Source organism: Hippoglossus stenolepis, chromosome 1 (genome assembly GCF_022539355.2).
Source record: "Hippoglossus stenolepis isolate QCI-W04-F060 chromosome 1, HSTE1.2, whole genome shotgun sequence".
NCBI lineage: Eukaryota > Metazoa > Chordata > Actinopteri > Pleuronectiformes > Pleuronectidae > Hippoglossus > Hippoglossus stenolepis.
This window is the reverse complement of record NC_061483.1, coordinates 24985990-25009736: the sequence shown is the minus strand read 5'-3', so window position 1 is coordinate 25009736 and position 23747 is coordinate 24985990. Positions and strand designations below refer to the sequence as shown.

Sequence of the window (23747 nt, the reverse complement as noted above, 5' to 3'; positions counted from 1 at the left end):
AGTGTATGGTCACGATGGACTTGTTAAGTGTTGTTTTTTTTATTTATGTTTTATCTTAGACTCTGACATTTATAAAACCAAAGTCCACTTTAAATTCAAAGCTAATCAAAAGGACAAACTACATGTACCTCATCTGTACAAACGGGTTATTTTTGTCACCTAATTTGATCACGACCTTCCCACAGATATTTTCCTACAGTAGACGATGCCTTGCGCAGCGGAGGAGGAGGAGCCCGACCATCCTGTGTGGCAGCTGGTCGTCTCTTTCTGCTGTAAGGGAATGATCGAAGGCATCATAGTGCTGCTGCTGCTGTGGCTCCTCATCCAGGTCCTCTTCATCAAAAATTTGGAAGGTAGTGACACTTTAATAAATGCAAGTGTTGGTGTGGAGGTAGAGAGGGTCATCCACTAAGGTCAGTTGTTTGAATCCCTGGCCCCTCCAATTTGCCAAAGTATTTTGGCAAGACACTCAACTCCAAATTGCCACTGAAGGCAGTGTGTAGGTCAACAGTGATTAAACCGCAATGCACAATGTGATTGCTTAATTTTTGTCGGTCTAGTGGCCACAGAAAGTTGTATTTGTCGTTACAGTCCATGTCAGTGTGTGTTGGAGGGAGGAGAGGTGAGGAAAGTTGATATTACTGACAATCTATCGAGCTGTTTCTTTGCAGGACAAATGCAAATATCTACTGTAAATGTGATCTACAGTGTACAGCAACTAGTTCTACAACTGACACACAACCACTCTGAAAAATGAAAACAATCTAGAACATTTGAAAAACTAGAAGCACAGTTTCTTCGGAACTTGATAAGTAGATTCTGTTTTATAGAAATAATAATCAGCACGTTGGAGAATAAATTATAGTTAAACTACTTCCAAACAAACAAATGATTGAACAAACAAACTGTGGCTCTGGTAACAGTGTAATGAACACTGACACTGATCAAACTTCCTGCTGGGAAGGAAAGATATTTTACAGGGAAATTAAGGTTATATAACCTTTGCAAGAGCAAGAACTTTAATATGATCCTTTCAATTCAATCCGGTGAAGCCAGGAGAGTTTCAACAGGGAGACTTAGCTTGTATGGTTCCTCCAGGACAGAGGGGATCACGTTCCAATCCGAGCAGGTTAAATGGGTTTTTACCGACAATGTAAGACCTTGTCGTCTTTGGGTAAATGTCTGTATACACAACCCAAGCCTGTTATTACGTCTGTATCATAGTTATTCTGAGATATCAATACATACAGAGGTCTGGCGTTAACCTCCAGAAGCATCCATGAAATCTATCTTGAACAGTTTGCTGTGATTTCTGAAGCTCAACCCACTGATGGGGGCTCATTCATCTAGATTGAAACCAGTGGATATCTGACCCGCCTAAGCAAAAGCAAAAAAAAAAGGGTGACCTGGGGTGGTGTTTGGTTTAATCTGGAGCGACATAAGTCTTATAGATATATGAGCTCTTTTGGCCCGAGGACAGCCATATTTATAGCATAACACAGCCCAGGCTTCATGTATAGTCACTGTTTGCCAACAAGGGTGTTATTCCACTTCATGTTCACAGGCTCTAAGGACGTACTTTGTTTTTTTGCCTCAACAGGTTGAAGAACATGACAGGGTGTTGAGACAAAGTCATTTCATCTCCTATTTAAAGCTGAAAATACTTAAGCTTCTGCGTCTTCCTCTATGTTCACCAGCTAGTTGCTAAATGTATCTCTCTTTCTTGTTGGTGGTGGAAATAAGGTTAATGAAAATGGAGGTGTGGCCCAGAAAATAAGAAAAATGACCCAAAAGTAGACATAATATGTTAAATCTTTCCTATACATTCAAAAATTAATATGATTTTCCACCTCTCCAACCTTGATTCTATGTGTCACAAGTTGCAGTGCACATACAGACCTACAGCCTTTGGCTGTCCCAAAGCTCACACTATGAACCAATATTAGTCTGACACATGGGAACCTAAAATATAGACTATTTGTAAAGGAAAAATACAAACATTACAATTTTTTCATCAAAGTGTAAAAGTGTCTTAGTGTCAAACTACAGGAACATAATCAACTTTTAGTTTCCACAGGGGAGAGGTCGAAAGCTCCAGAGCTGGGGTCTTCTCACACCCGTACCCTTTTTGTGTTTTTATTTATGTCATGCACTCAGAATTTCCTTCGTGTTGCACTTTGTTTTGGACTTTTAGATTTTGAATTTCAGATTGGCACCTCTTTTGGCACTGAGTTTTTCATTTCCTGTTTTATTTTGAAATGTCTTTCCTTGCGTGTCTCTTGCTTCACTTCCTATCTATTTCCTGTTCCCCTCTCGTCTGTGCACCTGTCCTCATGTGTCTCACCTGTGTGGCCTCCCCTGGGTTTTCCTTTGTGTTTGTCAGGTCCTCAGTTCAGTCCTGTTTCGTTCATGTTCCTCCTCCTGAGGTTTTTCTCATGTTTTACTGCCTGTGAGTTTTAAGTTTTCAGTGCTGGCCAATCACCTCCAAAAGACTGTAAGTGTGTTTGATTCAATTCTCCTTTCATTCTACCTTGTTGTGTGCCTGGCTGTGTCTTCATTTAGGTCCTCACCTGTTTCTACACGTGACACCACTGAGCTTCAAGCTCTTAGTCTGAGATCCTTTGAGATCCTGGTTCATGTGTACTGGTTATGCTTTATAAAAAATACACCTACTTTTCATTCAAAGCTCTCTGTAAACCACACTCCACATTTTATAAATGAAAAGCTTAACGGAGGAAAAGAGCCAGTGTGTGTTAACACATGTCGCCTATAGGCAGGTCGTTCCCTCCTGCAGCAGTAAGACAGTACAATCAGCTCTGCTCCCAGTAGAACTACACACACCCATTATGGACGGCCCTTTAATTCTGGTTTCACTCTCTTAACTGTGCAATATTCATTCTGTCTGTGCAATACATTGGCTCATGTGCAATCCATTCACTACACATTCTCACACTGCACATATTGTGTTCTTTTTTTACACTGTATATACAGTAATTCTTTTTATTCCATTTAAATTTCCTTACACTTAAGTATTGCATGTTACTTATTATTACTTACGTGCTATTTCCGACTCTTGCTGCTGTAATATTGCAAATTTCCCCATCGTGGCACTAATAAAGGATTATCTTATCTTATCTTATCTTATCTTATCTTTGTGTATATAGTGAGGAGTGAGTCAACCTCTTTCTGTTATACAACCTTGCGGTGAATGTGTAGGAGGCAGATCCACGACAGTGATTTAGACCTGCACGCACTACATAATGGGCATTTTTAATTGTTAACTATTTATTGTAGATTCAACTTTCTGTCGTGATGCAGGGTAAAGTGATGATGTCTTTTGATTTACTGCATAATGTTGAAATCGATAAAATCCTTATAATGGGGAAAATAAAGCCCCAGAGACACATAGTTGTTAATAGCAACTGCACCTTTGGTCCATGGCACACATGAAAAGGGCCATTTTTGGTACCTAACTATTTTAATATAAATATTCTTTATAAATATTCTTTTATAATTTGAACGTTGAAAAACTAAATTGTGTGTATATAGTAGCCTGAGTATGCAGCCTATGTACAACATGAGCAGGGTATGCGTCACCTCTCGGTTGCTTTTCTAACTGAGCCCCATTTGTCCCTGGCGGCTGTGTCGGCTGTGTGTGATTGCTGTGTGATAAAATAATGCACAATGTGTGAATGGAAAAACTGCACTGTGTCATCAAGACTAGAAAAGTGCTACATTAATATAGACCATTTACCATTTGGATAGGGGGGCGCAGGATGTTTGTTATTGTAACTAGACGGCTCTTTAGTTATAATGATTCTGCTGTGACCAGAAACAACATTATGGTATTTTTGCCTGTAGGCAACCACCTACGTCACAGACATCAAAATGCAAACCTAAGTGTGTACTCTGAGATAATGTTGAGGCAGCTCTCCCCGACAAGGCGGTCAGCTGACAACAACCGCAGCAGACGTGCCACCAGATTAGTTAATCTGTCGCGTCTGTCACATGACTCTCACCTTGCAGGTTCTTGACAGCCTTCCTTTCCTGTCGCCCTCCTGCCAAACGCTTTACCTAAATGTATCTATGTCATTTCAATTTGCTGGAGAAGTAATTTCATTTCATTATTTGATTTGATTTAAAATTCAATTTTTTCCCTGTGACAGGTGTCCATCAGTTGTTTGGCATTTCAGTTTGGTAATCATTTATCTACCATGACTCTTATATAGGACCTGTAGACCTAATTACAGTAATAAAGTGACGGGGCTCCACATGCAGCGCTGGTAGGTTGATCTGTTGAGCAGTGCAGCCTCTCTGCCTCCCTGCCACTGTGAAACAAAAGCCCAGTCACCCGATGAAGCTATTGGCTGGAAGGCTTCAGGTCCCTGCGCACTGGCGGTGGAGCACTCTCATAAACAGCACTCACACTGACTCAACTCCACACAACATATCAAACTGTGAGGGGCCATGTCGCAGTACACTCTGGGAGGTAGGAAGCCTTAAATCTTCTAGTGCCTGTGTGTTTCTTACTTTTACTCCTTTTGTCTTCATCTGTAATCTCATATTTTTCTTGTTTGGTTTAAAATTGTTGCTTTTATTGTGGAGCCTGCACCTGCATTTTACTGCAGGAAAAAAAAATCAGCTATTAGTACCTGGCAGAGATTTTATTAAGGAATCATAATGGTGCTAATTTGTCCTGTAAAAGTGGTAGGGGGCAGTTAGAGAAGCACATGCACTGTCAAGTGAGGCTTTTGTGGCTCACATGGAAGGTGTCCCCAGTCCTGTTTGCTTTAGATAACTTTGTATGAACAAGGACCAAGAGTTATGTCGACAAACAAAACTGATTATTTTAGCCCGAGGTTAGAATCGGCTCCGCACTGCAGTGTGTTCTCCCGTGTTGTTATTACTGCATGCATGATTAAAGTTTACCAGCAGCCGTGTGCACAGAAAACAGACACATCCCTCTGTGTTAGATGCTGAATTTGCTCCGCTCGTGTTTCATCATTACCTCATTTGGCCTGCGACCATCAGAGTCCAGTGGCTGGTCAGTCTGACTCATATTTTAGAGTGACCCCCCTTTCTTTCTCCTCCTCTAACATCCACTGCAGCAGTCAGCCCAATCTGTACTTTCATCTCTTAGAGAAGGCTGAGGCGCTGCCTGCCCCTGCACACACTGTTTAAAGAGGCTGAGGTGGATCTGCACTGACAGTGATAGCAGCAACACTTGCTTTGATAGTGATCTAATCATTTAAGGATGCACCTCCTGCAGTGTGCTTTGACTGTCTGATGAGCCTCTTGTGATGATGTGCAGATTCACATATGGCTTTTATTAACGTCGCATCCTCAGTGTTTAGCTCAATAAATCTGTTCCTATCAATGATGTGCTGCACTCAAATGAATATAGCTTATAACTTAGGCTTATTAATGAGTAAAAAACATACCATTCCTCCCCTTATCTATATATGGATGTATACTATTTAAACCTCAAAACATTAGGTTTTCTCATTAAATGGTTGTCGTTCTAATTGTTGGTTGTTTGCCTCACTAAGGTCACAGGCTGAAGCTCACAGCTCTCTGACCTTGTTTTCACCACTGTCCTCCAGTGTGTGTGATGGATGAGTCATCTCAATACACCCTGAATGTCTGACATTACATGAGCGTCAGGGTCCAGCGTCAACAGCTTCAGTCTCTGTACCTCCGTCATGATATCAGGCAGAAAAGTAATCAAATGCCTACAACCAATGATATTCACGATTTCATGGTAGTTACATATTACAAGCAGTATGTCAGGATATTTGAATAAAATGGTACGCAAGTGTATTGTTGGTGTGTAATAAAATGTCTATCCAACTTTTACTGATACAGAAAAAACAGAGATTAGACCACACACACATGCACAAGCAAACACACATACAGTGGCGAAACAATCTGCAGTTTCTCAAACTTTCTGTTCTGCTTCTTCTAATGTTTTTGGAGGTCCAGTTCTATTTTGGAGGAAACACACAAACATGGAGGAAACACACAAACATTTACACATCTATCCATACAAGGACAGTGCATTGACTTCCATTCATTGTGAACAGCCTAACCAAAACTTTATTCTTAACCTTAACCATGACCAATGAATGCCTAATATTAACCTAACCACTCAATTCATTCAGACATGAAGTTGAGGCTGGCCCTAAGAAGGCAACAAAAACCAGTGTACGTATGCAGGCACGCACGCACGCGCGCGCGCACACACACACAATTTGATTGCCGAGGAAATTGATACCAAGGCATTTCATATTCTCTGCTCCTGCTTCGGATCAAAACAGCGACTCTGACAATATAATTTATAAAATTATGATTATGACTCCAGGACATTTCCTCTTTAATCTCATCAAGGATGCAGAGTGTAGACACAACAAGATAATGTTTAGAGTCAGATGACCTCAGATCTTTTGTAATTACTTTTTTCTGCTCAGCTTGTGATGAGCTGACCAACTTTATCTCTCTTTCCTTGTTTTCCTCTATCTCTATAGTTCACCTGCAGATTCTGCTGGCTGTGGGTCTGGCCGTGTTCTGCTACTGTCTGGTTCTCGGTTGCGTCCTTTGCTGTCGCAGGAGGAAGAGTGTTTCATCGGAGGACAAGGAGGCAGTTTTCCTGTCTCCTCATCCTGCTGAGAGGGTGACTGTAACATTGACTCCATCTCCATGCACGCAGCCTGTTAAGCAGCAGTATGAGGAGCTGGATGGAGACGTGTTGGAGTTTCCTTCCTCTAAGAGCAGCTCTTCTCCCTCTAAGGATGACGTCACTGCTCTGCCCTTTGACCCCAGCCCCACCAGATCAACTGAGCTGGTGCAGTCTCGTGGATCTTCTTACCCAATACGGCGCCTCAGCTCCCCGGCTGTTCCCTGCTTACCCAGAAAACCTCAGAGTCACGGCAGAGCCTCTCTGCCCTCCCTCACTAAGCTGAGTCTGGTGTCCAAATCTTGTCGGGCTATGGGTCGGCGAAGCACAGTGAGCAGTGAAAGTTTTCTTTACAGCGAGAGCAGTCGACTGACTGCTGGTGCTGCCGCAGCCCCCATCCTGCAGGGGCAGCATTGTCTATCACAGTACGGCTCTAACTCTCTCTCCATCCCCACAAAGCCGGCTCTCCTCCTGCACTTCTCCCTGCTCTTCTCCTCCGCCTGCGGCACCCTGGTCGTCAGCATCCTGGGGCTCTCAGGGGCCAGTCGAAGACGCAGTGGGGTGTTTGTTCGAGCCAGCCTCCCTCCCCTCTGCCCCTCCCCTCAGCAGACAGCCTCTCGGCGCCGCAGCCTCGGCCCAGACCTCCACAGTCAGAGCTTTGTGCTGCAGGTGGGCTCTGTAGAGGAGCTGCGCACCTGCACCCTGAGACTGGCCGTCTACAGCAGGGACTTCTCAGGCCTAAGAGAGGCTGCCCTGGGGGCGGTGGAGCTGCCCTGTGAGGAGATGGACTGGGAGCCTGACGTCACCACCACTCACACCAGGCAGCTCAGCCCGACTAAAAGCAAGCTGAAAAAGGTAAAATGGTGATTGTATTTAATGATTTGATGTGTTAAAAACTGCATAAAATAAGCAAACAATCAAAAGGTCAATGAAAAACAGTCCAAACACGGCGGATTTCAGCGTGAGGGTCCTCCGACTCTTACCCAAACTCACCCCATCAGCATCTGGGCTGTCAAACCACTGCAGTGTCTGCACAGTCAAGTAGAAGAGCTGACAGGCAGAATCCAAAAACCCACATAACTTGATGCCTTAACCAGATCTACACCAAAGCCTTATTGATTAAATACAACTTGACCAAAGTTAATGGGCAACTTGTAATCAGAGCTTGAAATCATTACGGCGATGGCCAGACACAGTTCATTAGCATGGGTTGAAACTCAAAATGCAAGATGCTTTACAGGAGTTTGATATTCATCCATCAGCCGCACAGCTTCATCCTCGAAGGTCACATCTCTACACAGAAGCAGCCTGGAGGACCAACAGGTTTGAACCTTCTTGTTGTGAGGCAACACTGCTGACCACTGCTGCACCACCCATGTGCAACTGGTTAGCTTAGCTTAGCATACAGGCTGGAAACAGGGAAACATCCTGGTTCTGTTCAAAGGTATCCAACCTGCCTACCACCACATATGAGCCTCAGTAAATAATGTCATGTCTCACTTGTTTAATCCTATTTGTGTTTACACATGGAGTAACGTGCTGGAACATTAGTTGGCTGTGAACAGTGATTTCCTGAAGCCTGTTTAACTAGATTGACTGCAATCAAAGTCAAACACAAACACAAAACAAAGAGCTAAGACGTGGACATGTTGGGTCCTTGAGTTTTCCATGCGTCCCAGAATAAACTAGAGCACTGTGGACTTTCTGTGTGTCTGATGGGGGGGTCTTTGGGATTATTACTCCTATTACTACGCTTCTGGGTGACTGACCTCTCTTCCTGTTCTTAATGTGTGTACTATGTTGTTTCTTTAAAAAATCTTTTGAACAAAGTTGACATTTTCAGTTGATTTAACAGATAGATAAACTACACACGCAGGCCTATAAATAGCACATAATCATGTTTTATCCATGAAGGAATGTAGCATCTAATCAGTTCTCCCATTAGCCACTTTTCCACTGATGTTTGTCATGGAGACATGGTTGTTAGTGGCTGCAGAGCAAACAAGCAGAGTGCAGCGAATTGGCAGCGTGCCCACGCCGTGCCCTCTGCGGCTCTGTTGAAACACTGCCAGAGGGTATTAATAACAGGCCTTTAATGGGAGGGGGTCCTGATGTTTCACTAGACATTGGTCAGTCAGTCAACGTTCATGTGTGCTTGGTGAGAGGGCCAGAATTATGTCTACCATTTTACAGTAATGTGTAAATTTGTGTCCAGTGCACACACCTCCACCCCTATGTTCCCTACCTTCCACACACACCCAGCATCACCTTCCTCATCCTCAGTGAGAGTGTGTCACTGTGTGGGGTGAGTGTATGGAGGCTGTGCAGTAGTGACTCCATCTTTTAATATATAGCCACTTCCTGGATTCATAGGAAAACACCAGGTTTTGTAACCTGTGTAAATGGACCAGCTGAACAGTATTTCTGTTTATTCATGTGCGTCACGTCTCATTTCAGTATTTCATGGGAACAGGGGGCGTTGGCATTACTGCAGTCTCAGCTCAAAAGGAGCTGGATCACAACCTCACTGCCATTGATTGTCAGGACGGTCGGCATTGAATTGTCCACCAACTTCAGCTTTTTATTATGAGCCAAAGATAATGTGATTAACATTTGGAATACATAAAAATATAAATTACTGTAAAATCTTGAATCCAGCTACACTGGCGATAGAACGAGGAAAAGGTGAATCAGTGTAGTCTTATGTTCCCTGGGTCTGGGAAGAACCCTTTACATTTTCGTTAACATTGTGATATACAGTAGGTCACTAATAATTCATGGATTTTGATAGGAACAATTCAGGTGGAGTCTAATGCGTGCAATTTGGTGCAGATCCAAATAAAATTCTGGATTGAGTGAATTTTAAAGTGGTTGTGTAATGAGGCCTTGACATATAGGACTGTTACGTTTATATTTGAGTTTATAACATAGGTTTCAGTCACCATCACTATTTCACTGTTTTGTAAGCAGGTGGCAGTGACCTTGAAGTTGTTATATCTGTGACTGAAAGGTTTGCATCTGGAGAAAGTCTGAAAGGAACATTTGAATGGACGCATTATACCACTGTATGCTAAGCTGCTTAGCTGCTGCAGTGCCTGATAGACGGGGACTGTGGGCATAAGAAAAGAGCAGCGGTATATTGAGCAGCTCGTATAAATCAGTGTGAATGTTCAGTCAGCGATTCCTAAATAAATGAAGGTTAAATGAAGTAAAACCCCAGGGAGAACTTTGTCAGCATTACCATGTTTTCCCCTGTGGAGGTTACTGGATGACTCATAATCAGTCTGCTGGGTCCAGTTATGTAACCCAAGATATCTAGAGGGAACAGGGTTACCAGATAATAACAGCAGAACATACTTCTACAGTCCCATTAAAAATAAGTTTCACTTCCAGCTGTGTCGTGCCTGAGGATACGCTCACAATATTAGACAGTTTCTTCCATTTTTATATATTCACATTTGATATAAAGAAGAATGTTTTGGTCGAACAGCGAGATACCACGTTATAGTCTCAAATCTTGTAGCGATAGGGATACATTACAGTTCTGTGCCGGGTTTGGAAATACGTGACTTTTTTCATTTTCGGCAATATCGTATCAAATCACCATCTCTGCTGCCTCCCACAAAACACTGGTGTACATTATGTGTAGAGAAAGCCTTCACAGCACTGACGGCATGGTGAGCAAATGTCTTAATGTGTACCTTCTCCTCAAAGGAGGTCAGAAAGGTTTTAGTTTCTTAAATGTTAGCAATGTTAAATGTATGCACCAAATCTGAGCTGTCCCTGCAAAAAGGAGTATTACAATCGCCCCACTTTACAGAGGCCATGTGTCACTACTGTTTTGGAAAAATATATCTAAACCTTGGCTCATCTCACCAAACCAGTGATGTGTCTTCTCTGTCTGTCCCCAAGACAGTTGGTGTATTCTCACAGAGATATTATGTACCTTCCTCCAGTTGTTATCTGGTTTCCTAATTCTGCCTTGGTTTCTACAAATACTCAGAGGTGGGAAGTATCAGTACTGGAATATTTATTGTTCTGACGACTTTTTATTTTTACTCGTACATTTTAACCTAAGTAGTTATCATCCTTACATTTTCAAAACAGACTTGCTACTGTTGCTTTAATGCATTTTTTAAAATTTTGCATCATTGAGCGCTGCCTTCCCAACATCAAGACAGATTTCAAACTAAATAAACAAAAACACAACATGTATGTCGATCAGAAAAAGACGTATTAGGACAAAACAGACGAGAGAGGGAGAATCTACCGCTGAAGAGAGACGTAGCACATATGTGACAAATGATCTTAAATAAGTGAGCTTCCTCTCACTTTACTGCAATCCTTGGTTAGAGAGGCCCCAAAAATAAGACACTGCATACAAAATAGACCTCAACAATAAAATGTTCCATTACAATTGGGAAGCTGCATCCATAAGCAGCCTGTACGTGAGCAGTACCAGCTCAAAACTCAGGCAACTTCAAACTTTCCTGAAAAACCAATCTCTATCTGCAGCTTTAAGGTTTGTTTAGAGGTGTGTGTGTGTGTGTGTGTGTGTGTGTGCGTGTGCGCGCACAGAATAGCATCTCCTCCTTTAAAAGGCAGTGTAAGTGTGAGTGATGGTCTCTGAGGCGAAGGGCAAGTGACAGACAGTCAGTGAAGCGGAACTCACTTGTTGGGTGAAATTGCCTTCACACTCTCAGCGAGTCGCCGGCGGGCCGACACTCAGCCAGCTGACAGACTGTGACTCACCGGATGCATCACAATGCAAGCTAATGAGAACTGACATCAAATCAGAAATTACTATTTCTGTCTATATAAATATAATATAATAAATGTCTATTATGTATGACGGGTGGTCACGTCAGAGACAAAACCTACATACTTACCCTGATGATGACGAATCAGCTGTAAGGGATTGAAAATGTGATGCAGATTAAATCCAGCAGGTTAATCCAAAATATCTCGTGATTAAAAAACAGATGATATTGTGGAAAAATCCTTCAAATGAGAATACTTTACAGAACTGTAGAAACATTTTGACGAGCATATAGAGCACTTTACGGACATTACTTGCTCTACTCTCTTGTTCTTTTTCCCCACTGGATGAAGGGAATATCTGCTCGGTGAAAGAAGACTTCCCCCTCTCTTGCTAAATCTCTCACATTTTCTTTCTTTTTATGTCACTTTTTTGTCTCCTTCCCACCCTCAGAGTGCGAGTTCTCTAGAGGCGTTGGGCCACAGGAAGAGCTCGGTGGGTGTGCCGAGGGCTTTGGGCCAACTGTTCATCCTGCTGCAGTACCAGACGCTGGCCCAGCGCATCAAGGTGATGGTCCGAAAGGCTGAGAATCTGGCCAAGCTCACACGGATCCCAGGAGCTCCAGGTGAACACCTCATACGCAATAAAATAGGCTCTTATGTGATTCACCCACAAGACAACCTGCTGCACCATTCCTCAGATTAAAAAGGCACATTAGGCCTAAATGGTTCCTCCTCTGTGGTCCGGGTATGGTTACGTTTAAGTGGTTAAAATTACTTGGATATTGTTATGGAAAGAGTGTGGTCATGGTTGAGAAAGAACCATTGTTGACTATTGGAAGCAGATGGGGTGTGAACAAGCATGATGTGTGAAAGTTGGACACCTTTTCTACTAGTGAAAAAACCCACTAACACCCACTAACATCTGGCTTTAGTCTGCAATGGGAATGAATACAATCAGCATTCACTCTGGGGTCAAATGACTCTGCATTTTGGCACACAGCGAGGAGAGAGTGCCTCAATTTTCAATGCATTTGTGACATCAAACATGATGCACGGGGGGGACAGAGAGGCAAACTCCTCTACTGGCAATGGGAAAGGAGTCAATCGCCTTAATAAGTGCGTTTACCCGTGTTTAAAAAAAACTGCATTTACCTGGTAATTTTAGTATAAAAGACACAACTTTAGCCGAACCCTTCACTCAGAGCTGCTCCCTCTGTGGTTTTCTGGTGAGACAACATCAAATGATTATGCTTTTTTCTGAGAAACAAAATTATTCTTCAAATAAACGAAAGAGTGTGCTTCTCTGAGATAGAACTGTCATTATTCACACTACCACAAGAGGTCACATTATAATTCATCGAGCAGTTACAAGTTCTTTAACTTCACTTTTTGGATATTATTATATTATATTATTATGTTATTTATTTTAATGTATTAGTATACATTGTATTAGCATTAGTATATTTAAGATTAGTAAGCTGGTACTTTAAGTTGCACTGCACATAAACACTTGTAAACAGCTTGTCGGTATTCTCCTGTGTTTCTCCAGCAACAGTCACTCCGACCAGATCCGTGATTGGTTTGTAGTGTAACCAGATTAGGAACTGATCGGGCCAGTGTCATTTCCCCTCCTGTCTGCATCACATCTCACTGCGTCTGATTTAAAGGCTCAGCTGTGATGATGCTGCTGAAGAGAGGAGGGAACAGGAGCTCCTGTAAAAACAAAACGACTGTGATGATTTAGTTTCACACTCCTGACCTGACAGTTTGAGGCTATGTGGTCCGTTGTGTGTTCCTTGTGAATTTCAATGGTTCGTAAAACTTGTGTAAACAAGTGCTGTCTGCAGAGGCGGGATTCTTATCTGACAGTGGCACATTGTTTTTTTCATTTCTGCAAATCCAATTAACATGCAAGAATGGATTTACAGGGGAAATTATATTTTGCAAGTGATGATGCTGATTTACAACAGTGATAGTGGAGAGGTTTATGAGGGTTTAAATCAACATGGGTAGACCATTTATTTCCTAAAAAAGAAAAACAATTATATAAATAGATAAAATCATGACTGTGGATGTGATTGTTTTCCACAGACCACTACGTTGTCATCAACCTGCGTCAGGATGGGAAAGTCATTGCTACCAAGGAGACCAAAGGAGTCAGTGGTCCAAGCCCCGTGTGGAACGCTCCGTTTCTGTTTGACCTGCCCTCTGGGGACGTCACTCAGTTGCCATTGATCCTTGAATTCATTATCATGCAGGTACCCCGGTCTACATCCTTTTCATACAGAAAACAGACATGCAGCTCTGTGTTAATATGCTGCAAATGAATATCTCCTTATTTCTGTAATGTTGAATGCAGTTATCTCTGTGTATCTACAGGGCCGCCTCTACACTAAGAGCAGCATTTTGGGTTGTGTGCTGATTGGCAGAGATGCTTCAGAGGCGGGACAGGGACACTGGAAGGAGATGTGCAGTCGGGGGCAAATAGAAACGGCTCGCTGGCACGCCATCCAATCAGATATGCTGTAGGGCTGATGAACTGAAGGTTTCTCTGCTGCCTAGTGAGTTTCCCAGGGTTGGAGTTATTTGCACACAGGAATCAGACTGTATATAAAGATGGACGACATGGCAGCTCCCCAAAAGTGAAGCCAAAGCGTCTCTGTCGTCACCTGGTGGTTGACTGCAGTATAGGACCGCCATAGTAAATGATGGTACATGGATCAAAATTAATCAAATTTTTTTTTCGGAAAGATGATTTCTATCATTTTAGTTCTTATTAAACTGCTTAATGTAAAAAAATTTTTTAAATTTTTTTTTTATCAGTAAGTTTAATTTGTTCTTTGATGCTGTAAAAGTGGGCTGAAACGTCCTGAATTACAGCTGACACAGATTTGTGATTGGCCGTTTTAATGGGACCTCGCTACCCTGGCTCCACCCCACGATGGGTGGAAGTGGGGACATGTCGTCCATCTTTATTTACAGTCTATTGTAGTATTAACATGTGACTTGGATCTAATTTCCCCCCCCCCCTGTTTTCAAGGTCTTTATTTTAGTCTGTTTTTTAGCTATGTTGTGTTTTTTTTGGTAGCTACCCTAGGCTAACTTTGTTTTTAATGTTATTTATAAACATATGACGTGTATTACTGTAACTAGTGTGTTTTCAGGAGAAACAATATCCAGATGGTCCATGTGTATCTATAGGGCTGTAGAGGAAGAAGCACTGACCACTAGAAGGTGCGAGGAGGGAGCAGCAGCAGTTTTCTCCATATCAACAGTATTCTGCATCCCTGCATTGCCTTTGTGATGATTTCCACTGTGACTTCTTAAAACTGTAGTCTATGAAGTGTACTATTCTGGATGTACTGGATGCAGTCTTTGCTAATGTTGTAGTCATGTTTATATTATGTCCAGAGCCAAAACAAATTTTAGTGTGCAATAGAAGTTGTTGGATTTTCTGACATTTGTTGAGTTACGGTGCATTTATGTTGCCACTCTGCCTGTGGTTTGATGTGGTGTATTAATGTGCCAGTATTTGTCCACCTCTCCTTACTAGTAACCTGAATTCACATTCCATGCAGAATCAATGTTTTATTTTGTGCCAAGACAAAAGGGATATAAATGGGTCAAAAGTAACTAATTATCCCTCATGTTCAGTCAATTGATGCCAAAACAACACACATAGACACATTTCATTTCAGAAAAAGGTTCTATTTAATCACTGAGAATAGAAATATTACTTTTTTGTATTCTTTTTTAGACCTGAAACAAATATAGAGTTTCCTTCAGACCACTACATTGATGTATGTCTGGTATCCTGAAGCATTAAAAGGAGATCCCACACTAAAGATGTGGAAAATATCTTCATTATTCATTCTTCATTATTATGTGACACCCTTTCAAGCATAACCAGAATAGAAGGTTGGGTTTAAAAATATCATGTTTTACCATTTATTTGGCAGGTGTCACATATTTTTTAATATTAACCCTTAACATTCTTTTTGTTTCTAGAAAGAAATTGCTGTGTTTCTATGTATTGACTATTGAACATGTTGATGCCTGCCTGTGGCATGTATTGTCTGAACTGTACATGAATGTCCTTGCTTATGAGAGAGAATCATTTCAGAGAATTTGAAATAAATAATTATATTATTAAAAGATATTTTGTCGAGTGTGTGAGACAATTAATATTTTATTAGAGATATTTATCCAAGTTAATATACTGGATACATTGCTCTCAATAGCACTAATGAACTAGGGATCTTTTTAGTTATTTTGACATGTAACAGTACGAGAAGCATAGGTGTAGACAAATGATGGCTGAATTCCATTTAGCTTTTCCATTAAGTTTAAGGGTACAGTTACTGTGAATGCTGGCTCGCTGTCACATCGTCATGGCCTGTCGTCATGGGAGACTTACTGCATATGAAACACAGCCATAACATATAAAATACATGTTAAGTAGGAAAATGATGACTCCCAATTTCAAGGCCTGTTTCATATACTGGCTTTGAGTTTCAACATGTATGTTATTAACGTGCTTCTTCTATTTACTTTCTGAAAAAGGTCTTTTACAGAGCTATATAATTTAACAAAATGTATATTTGATAAAGCTCATGTGGTCATTTTATGCATTATAAAGCTCTGGGAGAGTCCTAAACCTTGCTAACAGCTGTATAGCTCCAGTCATTTCATTTAATGGTGGTGGTTCCACTGTTCCAACTTGGCATCACAGCTTGTTGTGTGACCACAGTAACCGAAACCACAGCGAGGTCAATGAGGAGCCAATTTTATGGTATTTGAGTTCCCAGAATCCTCAGAAGTGAAATAGTGGAAGAACAGCCTCTAAATATAAATATCTGGCCTGGGCCAATGTAGAATACGTTTTTAGTTAGCAAAAATGGCTCGATAATGTGTCAGTGTAGCAGTGGGCATGTTGAAAGTACGTTCCGGCTATAGCTACTCTAAAGACTAATGCCCTGTCCCAATTCCTCTCCCGTGGACCAACCCTGTGATATGAAGTGCCCTTCACTGGGATTGTCCCCTCCGAACAGAGCTACAAGGGAGAGGGCCAGAAAATCTTCACGTGACAACTGCAGGACAGACAGGACAGATTGATTAATGCACATTCAGTCAGTGTGTTTACATCAGTTATTTCAATGTGACTTTAGTCCTGTCCATAGAAACTTCTGTTCTAAACTGAAAACGTTATAAGATGAGCGATTCAGTTTTTTTGCAAACTTCCCATACGGGACACGGGAGTGATGGACGTTACTCGTTTATCTCACTCAGACCGTTTACATGCTTGTTTTGACTGAATAGCAATTTCCCTGAAACGCTTGTCACAGTGACAAGGTCATTTTCACTTGCTACTGGATTAGAAAAGGATATTCAGCTGGATTTAAACATTATTTCTTGGTTATTTTGCAAGATTTCATACTTACATGTATGAGCATTTTACCGGCAGGGGTCGCCATGTTGATTCGCTTCGTCCTTTTGTAAAGTATTTCATCTACCCCTTCATTTTTAGGGGGGTCCTGAATACACTATGGCTGAAGGGGTGTTTAAAGGGGTAGTAGCCCACTAGAGAAATGGGACAATACTGCCCCTTCACGGCCGAGCACAAAAACGAAGGGGTAGGGCTAAGGAGTATTGCACTTCTGTCCATCCTGGGAGAGGGATCCCTCACATGTGCATGTTGCACCTTGTTAAACTCTATGAGACAAATTGTCATTTGTGAATATGGTCTATATAGATCAAATTGTATTGATTGACTGACTGATTGCTTCCGGTTCACAGTGGGTGACATCTCTCCCGCTACTTATAAATATCCATAGGATGTGCAGCGCGATGCTGATGTAATCTAACTCCTTGGATGATCTTTGTCATATCAGATCACCAAACAAATGTGACTACTGCCACACAAGCACACATAGTGATAATGCACACACTCATGCACACACCCACATAAAAAGTCACATCTCGGGTGTTGTTGCAATGTGTAAAATGTGGAAATTTGTATATGGGCCCAGTTGGATGAAAACACATTCTTGCACTTAATTGCACTCATCATATTAAGTCATTCTTCCATTCAGCTTTTTTTTCTTGTCCTTTCAATACAAATTCACGGCTTCTTTCTTCACTTTGAAATCTGCACCGTCTCCTGGCTTCAACACTCACTTCTGTCCATGACGTGAGATCCAGAGAAGCTCCAGATGGGCCTGAGGTTACTACAGAGGAGCAAGTGTGTGTTTTCTATCCCTCACCCATCAACTTAAGAGATAAACTTGAAAAAAGGCTTCTCTTAAGGTTGGGGGTTAAATCCTTTACACATGAAAGCACAAATACTGCTCACTCTGTGAGTGTAAAGGGTATGAAATGAAAATCCTGGCACGAGGCTGCAAAGCATTTGATACAGACACACGTCCCTTTCTTCATTCCTCAGATCTGCCCACTCTCCTGGGGGAGGTGAAGAAAAATGAGAGTTTGTGGATCAATCTGCAGTGGGTGGTTTCCTCTGTGTGTGGGCCTGATTCAACTCTGCTGCTCTCACAACAGGTTTCTAGCATCTGTTGGTGAGAAACACATCATTTGGCAACTATTTCTTAAAATGGCAAAGTTTCAAGGTGATGTGAAGTAGGAGACGTCAATGAATTACCAGGTATTCCAGTAAATCCCTGCAAAGGGCCTCTGGCCTATAAAAGTAGTGCGGAGCATCTGGACATCAACATTTATATGTATAAAGAAATATGAGGTGATTATTCAGATATGAGCAGATCATTAACTTTGAACAAATATTGGAGTGGAAATACAATTAATACTCTTATTACCTCAACCAAGGAGGTTATGTTTTCATCTGCATTTGTTTGTCTGTCACTAGCTGGATTACGCAAAAAATACTCAACTGATGTCTAAGTAATTTTTGGGAGATGTGGGGCATGACCCAAGAATGAACCCATTAAATGTTGATGCGGAACAGGGGGCCGATCTATCTTACTTTGGAGAAAACACCAATTTGCTTTGTGGATATTTACATCTACTAAGGCAACGTAGTGTCATGACTAAGGAGGCCAAAGAGGATATGTCTTCACCCCTGTCCATTTGTTTATGAGCAAGATCACGGATTATAGGATCACCACAACACTTAGTGGAAAGGTGAGGTATGGGTCAGTGAAGAACACAATAAACTCTGGTGTGGATTTGGATCAGGGGGCAGATCCAGGATTTCCTTTGACTTTCTTTAAAGGGGACATAGCATGCCCATTTTACCACAAGTTGATATGGTTCCTTGGGGTCTTAATGAAATGTCTGTGACATACTTTGGTCAAAATACCACAAGGATCATTTAAAACAGCACCCTTTTTACCTGTATAAAACAGCCCTCCACAGAGCGACCTGTTTTGACTGCCTGTTCCTTTAAATGCTAATGAGCCAGCTCCCCTCTCCCCCTCCCCATGATTTTAAACGATATAAATTACATATTTTATATGATATAAATTATCAAATATGCATCCCATACTTTGTATTCCCTTGTTGTCCTGGAGTTTTAATTTTCCCAATCACATAATTAAATGTCCCCCTCTGCCCATCCACTACAAGCACACAAGCAGACAGACAGAGAGAGAAAGAGAGGTGGGGGGCTATGAAGACCATCATTTACCCCCGAACCCCGCATTCAACTGGTACAACAACAAGCGGAGAAAGCAGAATCGCGAGGCTGACCTTATATGTACAGTCTATGGGTCTGACCAGCGGAGAAATGCCACTGCGTGAACAGCCAGGCGGCTGCGTGCTGGAGAACGGCCGGCGCTGCCTCGCAGCGGCGCTTCCGCGTCCGTACCCGGCGGAACTACTGTAACCCGGGCGAACTACTGTAACCCGGCATACAGTAGAGCTGAACACTGCGGAAGTCTTCCACACAGCAGGGAGTGTGGTGAGGTGCAGCAGCGCTGCTCAAGCTGCGCAGCCGCCTGGCTGTTCACACGGGACGAGCATTTCTCCGCGCTGGTCAGCCCCATAGACTGTACATATAAGGTCAGCCCACGATTCTGCTTTGTCCGCTTGTTGTTGTGCACTTATGAATGTCGGGGTTCGGGGTTACAGTAGCGCTGAACACTGCGGAAGTCTTCCACACTGCTGCTGTGTGGCGCTGACACAAATTCCAGCTCACGCACGGAGAGCGAGCGGTCGCCCCGAGCAGCTGCTGCAGCCTCCCAGTCCCAACGATCCAGACAAATGCCACATGTGAGTGAATCGCTGGCTGACCAGCGGAGAAATGCTCCTCCGTGTGAACAGCCCGGCGTGCCTGGGAACGGCGCGGCGCTGGCTCGCAGCCTCGGTGTAAACCCGAAGTAACGAGTGTGGGGGACGGTGTGGGGGACGGTGGGGGTGGGCCAAGACCATGTAGGAGACTTCCAGTTCCTTGTTACGACACAATACCCAGGAAGCCAATCGAGTCGCGCCCAAGCATGACGTTTCTGACTTAGAGGAACTATAACAAAACGCGCGAGTGTTTTTTCCCAGAGTTTTTGGGTTGGTAGATATATGCCAGATACCCACATTAACCTGTAGAAGCACTAACAAAGTGGAATTTGATGCAATGTCCCCTTTAAACATCGCAAGATGTTTAAAGAAAAATTTAAGAATTTTTTTGTTGATTTCTCAAAGAATAATTAATGGATCTTGATGAAAAAAATCAGGCATATTTATGGGACTGGTTTTTAGAAGTGTGTGTAATATGATGCAGATACAAATTTGAATGTGGTTTCACAATGGGACTGTTCGGCTTTGGCAGAGGTATGCTCTTTGCTGAGTGACCTTCTGGTTATTTAATTAATTTAGGAGCATGATTTAAAAATATATAAGTGTTGTTTTGAATCAGATGACGTATTGTAATGTGAGAAACTAATGGACTTTTTATTATTGGCTTGACTAACATATGTGATCACCAATTTATATATGACTGTTTTAATTAGTAGGGTATTACTAACAATCCAATCAGTAAAACGAATCCAAAATGAATCTACCTGTACTCTGACTGGACTGAAGACCCAGTATTCTCATGCAAAAACAGAAAAATATAACTAACTAGCTAACTCTGTCCAGTCCAGTGAGCAGCAGCTCCCGACTCATGGTCCCTGAACAACCCCTCCACTGGTCTGACAGCCAACTGTGTTTTGGCACTATTGATCCACATGTGCCTGCCTGTCTACCTGCGTGTTAACCTGTCTGACTGCCCCCTGGCAAGCAGTCAGTGATAATTAACTCCAGACACAGTGTACAAATAACACTGTCACATCCTTTATAGGAGGACAGAGGCATCACTGACGAGTTGTGTGGGAGAATATCCTGTTATGTTTACAGACGGTAGAACATTAGCATAGAAACTATCCGTGTTAACCATTAAATGTGGCTTAATGATTCAGGAAGTCATGATCTTCAGCCTTACAGAGCTCTGACGTCCTCCACACTGCAGGATGCATCGTGACTCACTCTGCTATGACTGATGCTGCTTGGTTGCCCTCACCAGGCCCACGGTCTGACATTTACTGCCTGTCACTGTGCACCTGCTTTCACCTGAGGAGACAGCAGAGCCTCTCTGTGCTGGGGTAGAGGGGACCGCTCCTCCTTCTCTGCGATTACCAGGCCAAATTGGATGCTGAGGCCTCGGTGAGATGTAGCGTCCACACATGCAGACCAATTGTTTTTCAGCAGTTTGTTGAGACGTTAAAAACAACTTCCTACACATGCTCTCATCACTTTGTATGTACCACTGCCTTCCTCCAGACTGTTGTAATGGAAAATTGCACTGATCAATGTCTTACTACTGTTTTCTGTGCACTTAGCGGATGCAACCTCAGAGTTCATGCCCTTACTTGGTCATTTCCCCCCCTGTTGACCCTGATCTGTGCAACTGGGTGCTGGGGTTGATTCCTCTTTCTTTAGCAGCAAAGCCAGAAGGCAGAAGTTTCCTTTCTGCGTTCTGTTATGTTTGCTGTTTAACCTAAATGTATAAAAACCTTCCTTTTAACTATTCGAGGTTGCACTCCGAGCGTTGATGCTGACTGTGTAACCCTCTGCAGAGCTTACAATTAAAACTCAAAGACAACTCCGGTCTGAGAAACTCTTTATTCCACTACACTGTCCTGAAGGTTTAATGATGAACAGTTAACCATTTTATTCTCTCTCTTTTTTTCAAGTCATAAATCTTAGTGTAGGGCAGTATGGTGGTGCATGACTCACAGCAAGAGGGATCCCAGTTTGAATCCCAGCTAGGATGCAATCTTTCTCTGTGGAGTTTGCACGTTCTCTCCGTGTCTGCTTGGGTTTCCTCTGAATACTCTGGCTTCCTCCCACAGTCCAGAGACATGCAGACTGGGACAAGGTTGACAGGAGACTCTAGATTGTATGTGGGTGTGAAAGGTTGTTTGTCTTTGTATGTTGGCCCTGTGATACACCGGCAACCTGGGTGTACCCCACCTGTTGCCCAATATCAGCTGGGATTGGCTACAAAGCTCTGATAGAGTCAGTCTATAGATATGTAATAGTTATTTTTTAAACCTTTCTTTCTTTTTTGTCTCGTCTCTTTCTTTTCTTTTTTCCACATGTTTTGTATATGTAATACTGGAAGAAGATGTTAATCATGCCATGTAAAATGTAATGTAATTGTAAATTAGGGATGTCTTTCAATGCCAAGAAGGGGTGGGACGAATGCATTGGTATGACACAGAAATAAGAGATACATGAATCATTTTCAGAGCTGTGTATAGTACGTCAGTATTTTCTTCCACCTAGACGCTGATTCACCTCAGTGTGTCTCACCACATCTTGGTCACACATATCGATTGTGTTCTGCCTCCACCCAGCAGCCAGATCAATGGGAAAGCTGTACCTCAGGAGTGCAGCGGCCGTCAGTAACCAATCCTGTCATACCGGTTTACAAAAATAGTCAACGTTCTGTGACCCCACTTAGAAGTGGTTAAACACCATCCTATGAAAAACTATACACATAAGAAACATAAGCTGTTTTTTTCTATGGTTTTCTTTAACTTTTCCAAAGCATTTCTTTTAAATACATAAACTGTCCCTGAATACCGACCAGAGATTTAAAATATAATTTTTGTCCACTTTTCAAAGTCTACTTGTTCAGATTCCCAAAACCTTCAGGCTGAAGAAAAAAAAAAGGCTTCATCTTTACTGCTACTCTTCTACGTTAGAAACAAATTGACGTGAGCAGAATATAGTGGTGGTCCGTCAGTGTTTCTCAATGCTGACAACTGTGTAACTCAATATCCTCCCCAGTGTATTTTAGCATTGCTCCATTAGAAGGGTGGTGTTGAGCATTCACCTCAGATGGGATCTTGTGTTTCTGCTCAAATCTCAAGTAGAGCCTGAGGCCCATATATTTATTGGTAATGATTCCTCAGATGTTCTTATCAAACCCTTATATGACAAATAAATGTAAAAACGTATATAGAAAGTTAACACTTTGTTACTGCAAAACACAAATGAACATATTTTCTGCAGTGTTTAAACGAAAAATAGACTGATGTGTCTGTGAAAGACTCATATCAGAGGATTGTATTTGGCCAACCAGTAAATCTTACACCAATAGGGCACACTGAGGGAAACAAATTATTGGTTCAGAGTAGAGCAAACTAGGTCCCTTTTGCCTGTGGCCCCCAAAGTCCCTTAAACGTGTCTGTGTGGATACATGAAGTTGTGAGGTATAGTAGATCATTAAGTGTAGAGACTGAATGTTACTGGCTATACTCGTGCTGCTGGTATACATTGGTGAAATTGATGTACGCATCAAAATATGTTTTACTGTAAAACACCTAATGAGCAAGTGAATGCTAGATTCTGGAACAGTTTCATGAATATACTTCAAGCAAAACAAAACACACAATTTCTTTTAAATTTTACAGTATTTCAAATGATTTATTCAGAGGTTTTTAATCTCCTGACTAGACATATGATCAGAATTTGAGAACAATGAACATTTCTCCATGACTGCTATTATAACTGCTCAAATGTTTCCCTCTTGTGGATTTCTGGAGTAATGCACATGCAAAAGAGCAAAAACATGACATTTCTGAAGCAGCCAGGTCACGATAGCACAAGTCTGATTCAACTCTAGTGTGTATGTTTGTGTGTGGACATAATTAACACAACTGATTCATCTGAGAGAGGAAAACTGGTCTCAATTTCTGGTTTCCTATAACCACACACACACACACACACACACACACACACACACACACACACACACACACACACACACACACACACACACGACATGCAGATGCCTTTGAAG

General features: G+C 42.1%; 1 protein-coding gene across 3 annotated transcripts; it reads left to right on the top strand.

Moving 5' to 3' along the window:
* The first annotated feature begins 205 nt into the window (after positions 1–205).
* LOC118109484 (synaptotagmin-5) lies at positions 206–15593 on the top strand. 3 transcript variants are annotated; one of them, XM_035156755.2, is made up of 6 exons: positions 206–353; positions 6525–7528; positions 11886–12057; positions 13526–13692; positions 13814–13995; positions 14588–15593. In XM_035156755.2, exons 1-5 carry the CDS (start codon positions 206–208, stop codon positions 13961–13963), a joined length of 1641 nt encoding a protein of 546 aa, XP_035012646.1. In that variant the 3' UTR covers positions 13964–13995; positions 14588–15593. The 3 variants fall into 3 exon arrangements, with proteins under 3 accessions (XP_035012646.1, XP_035012556.1, XP_035012735.1); XM_035156665.2 differs by having other exon boundaries at positions 13814–15593; XM_035156844.2 differs by lacking the exon at positions 206–353 and adding an exon at positions 4340–4489 and having other exon boundaries at positions 13814–15593.
* Positions 15594–23747: the final 8154 nt, after the last annotated feature.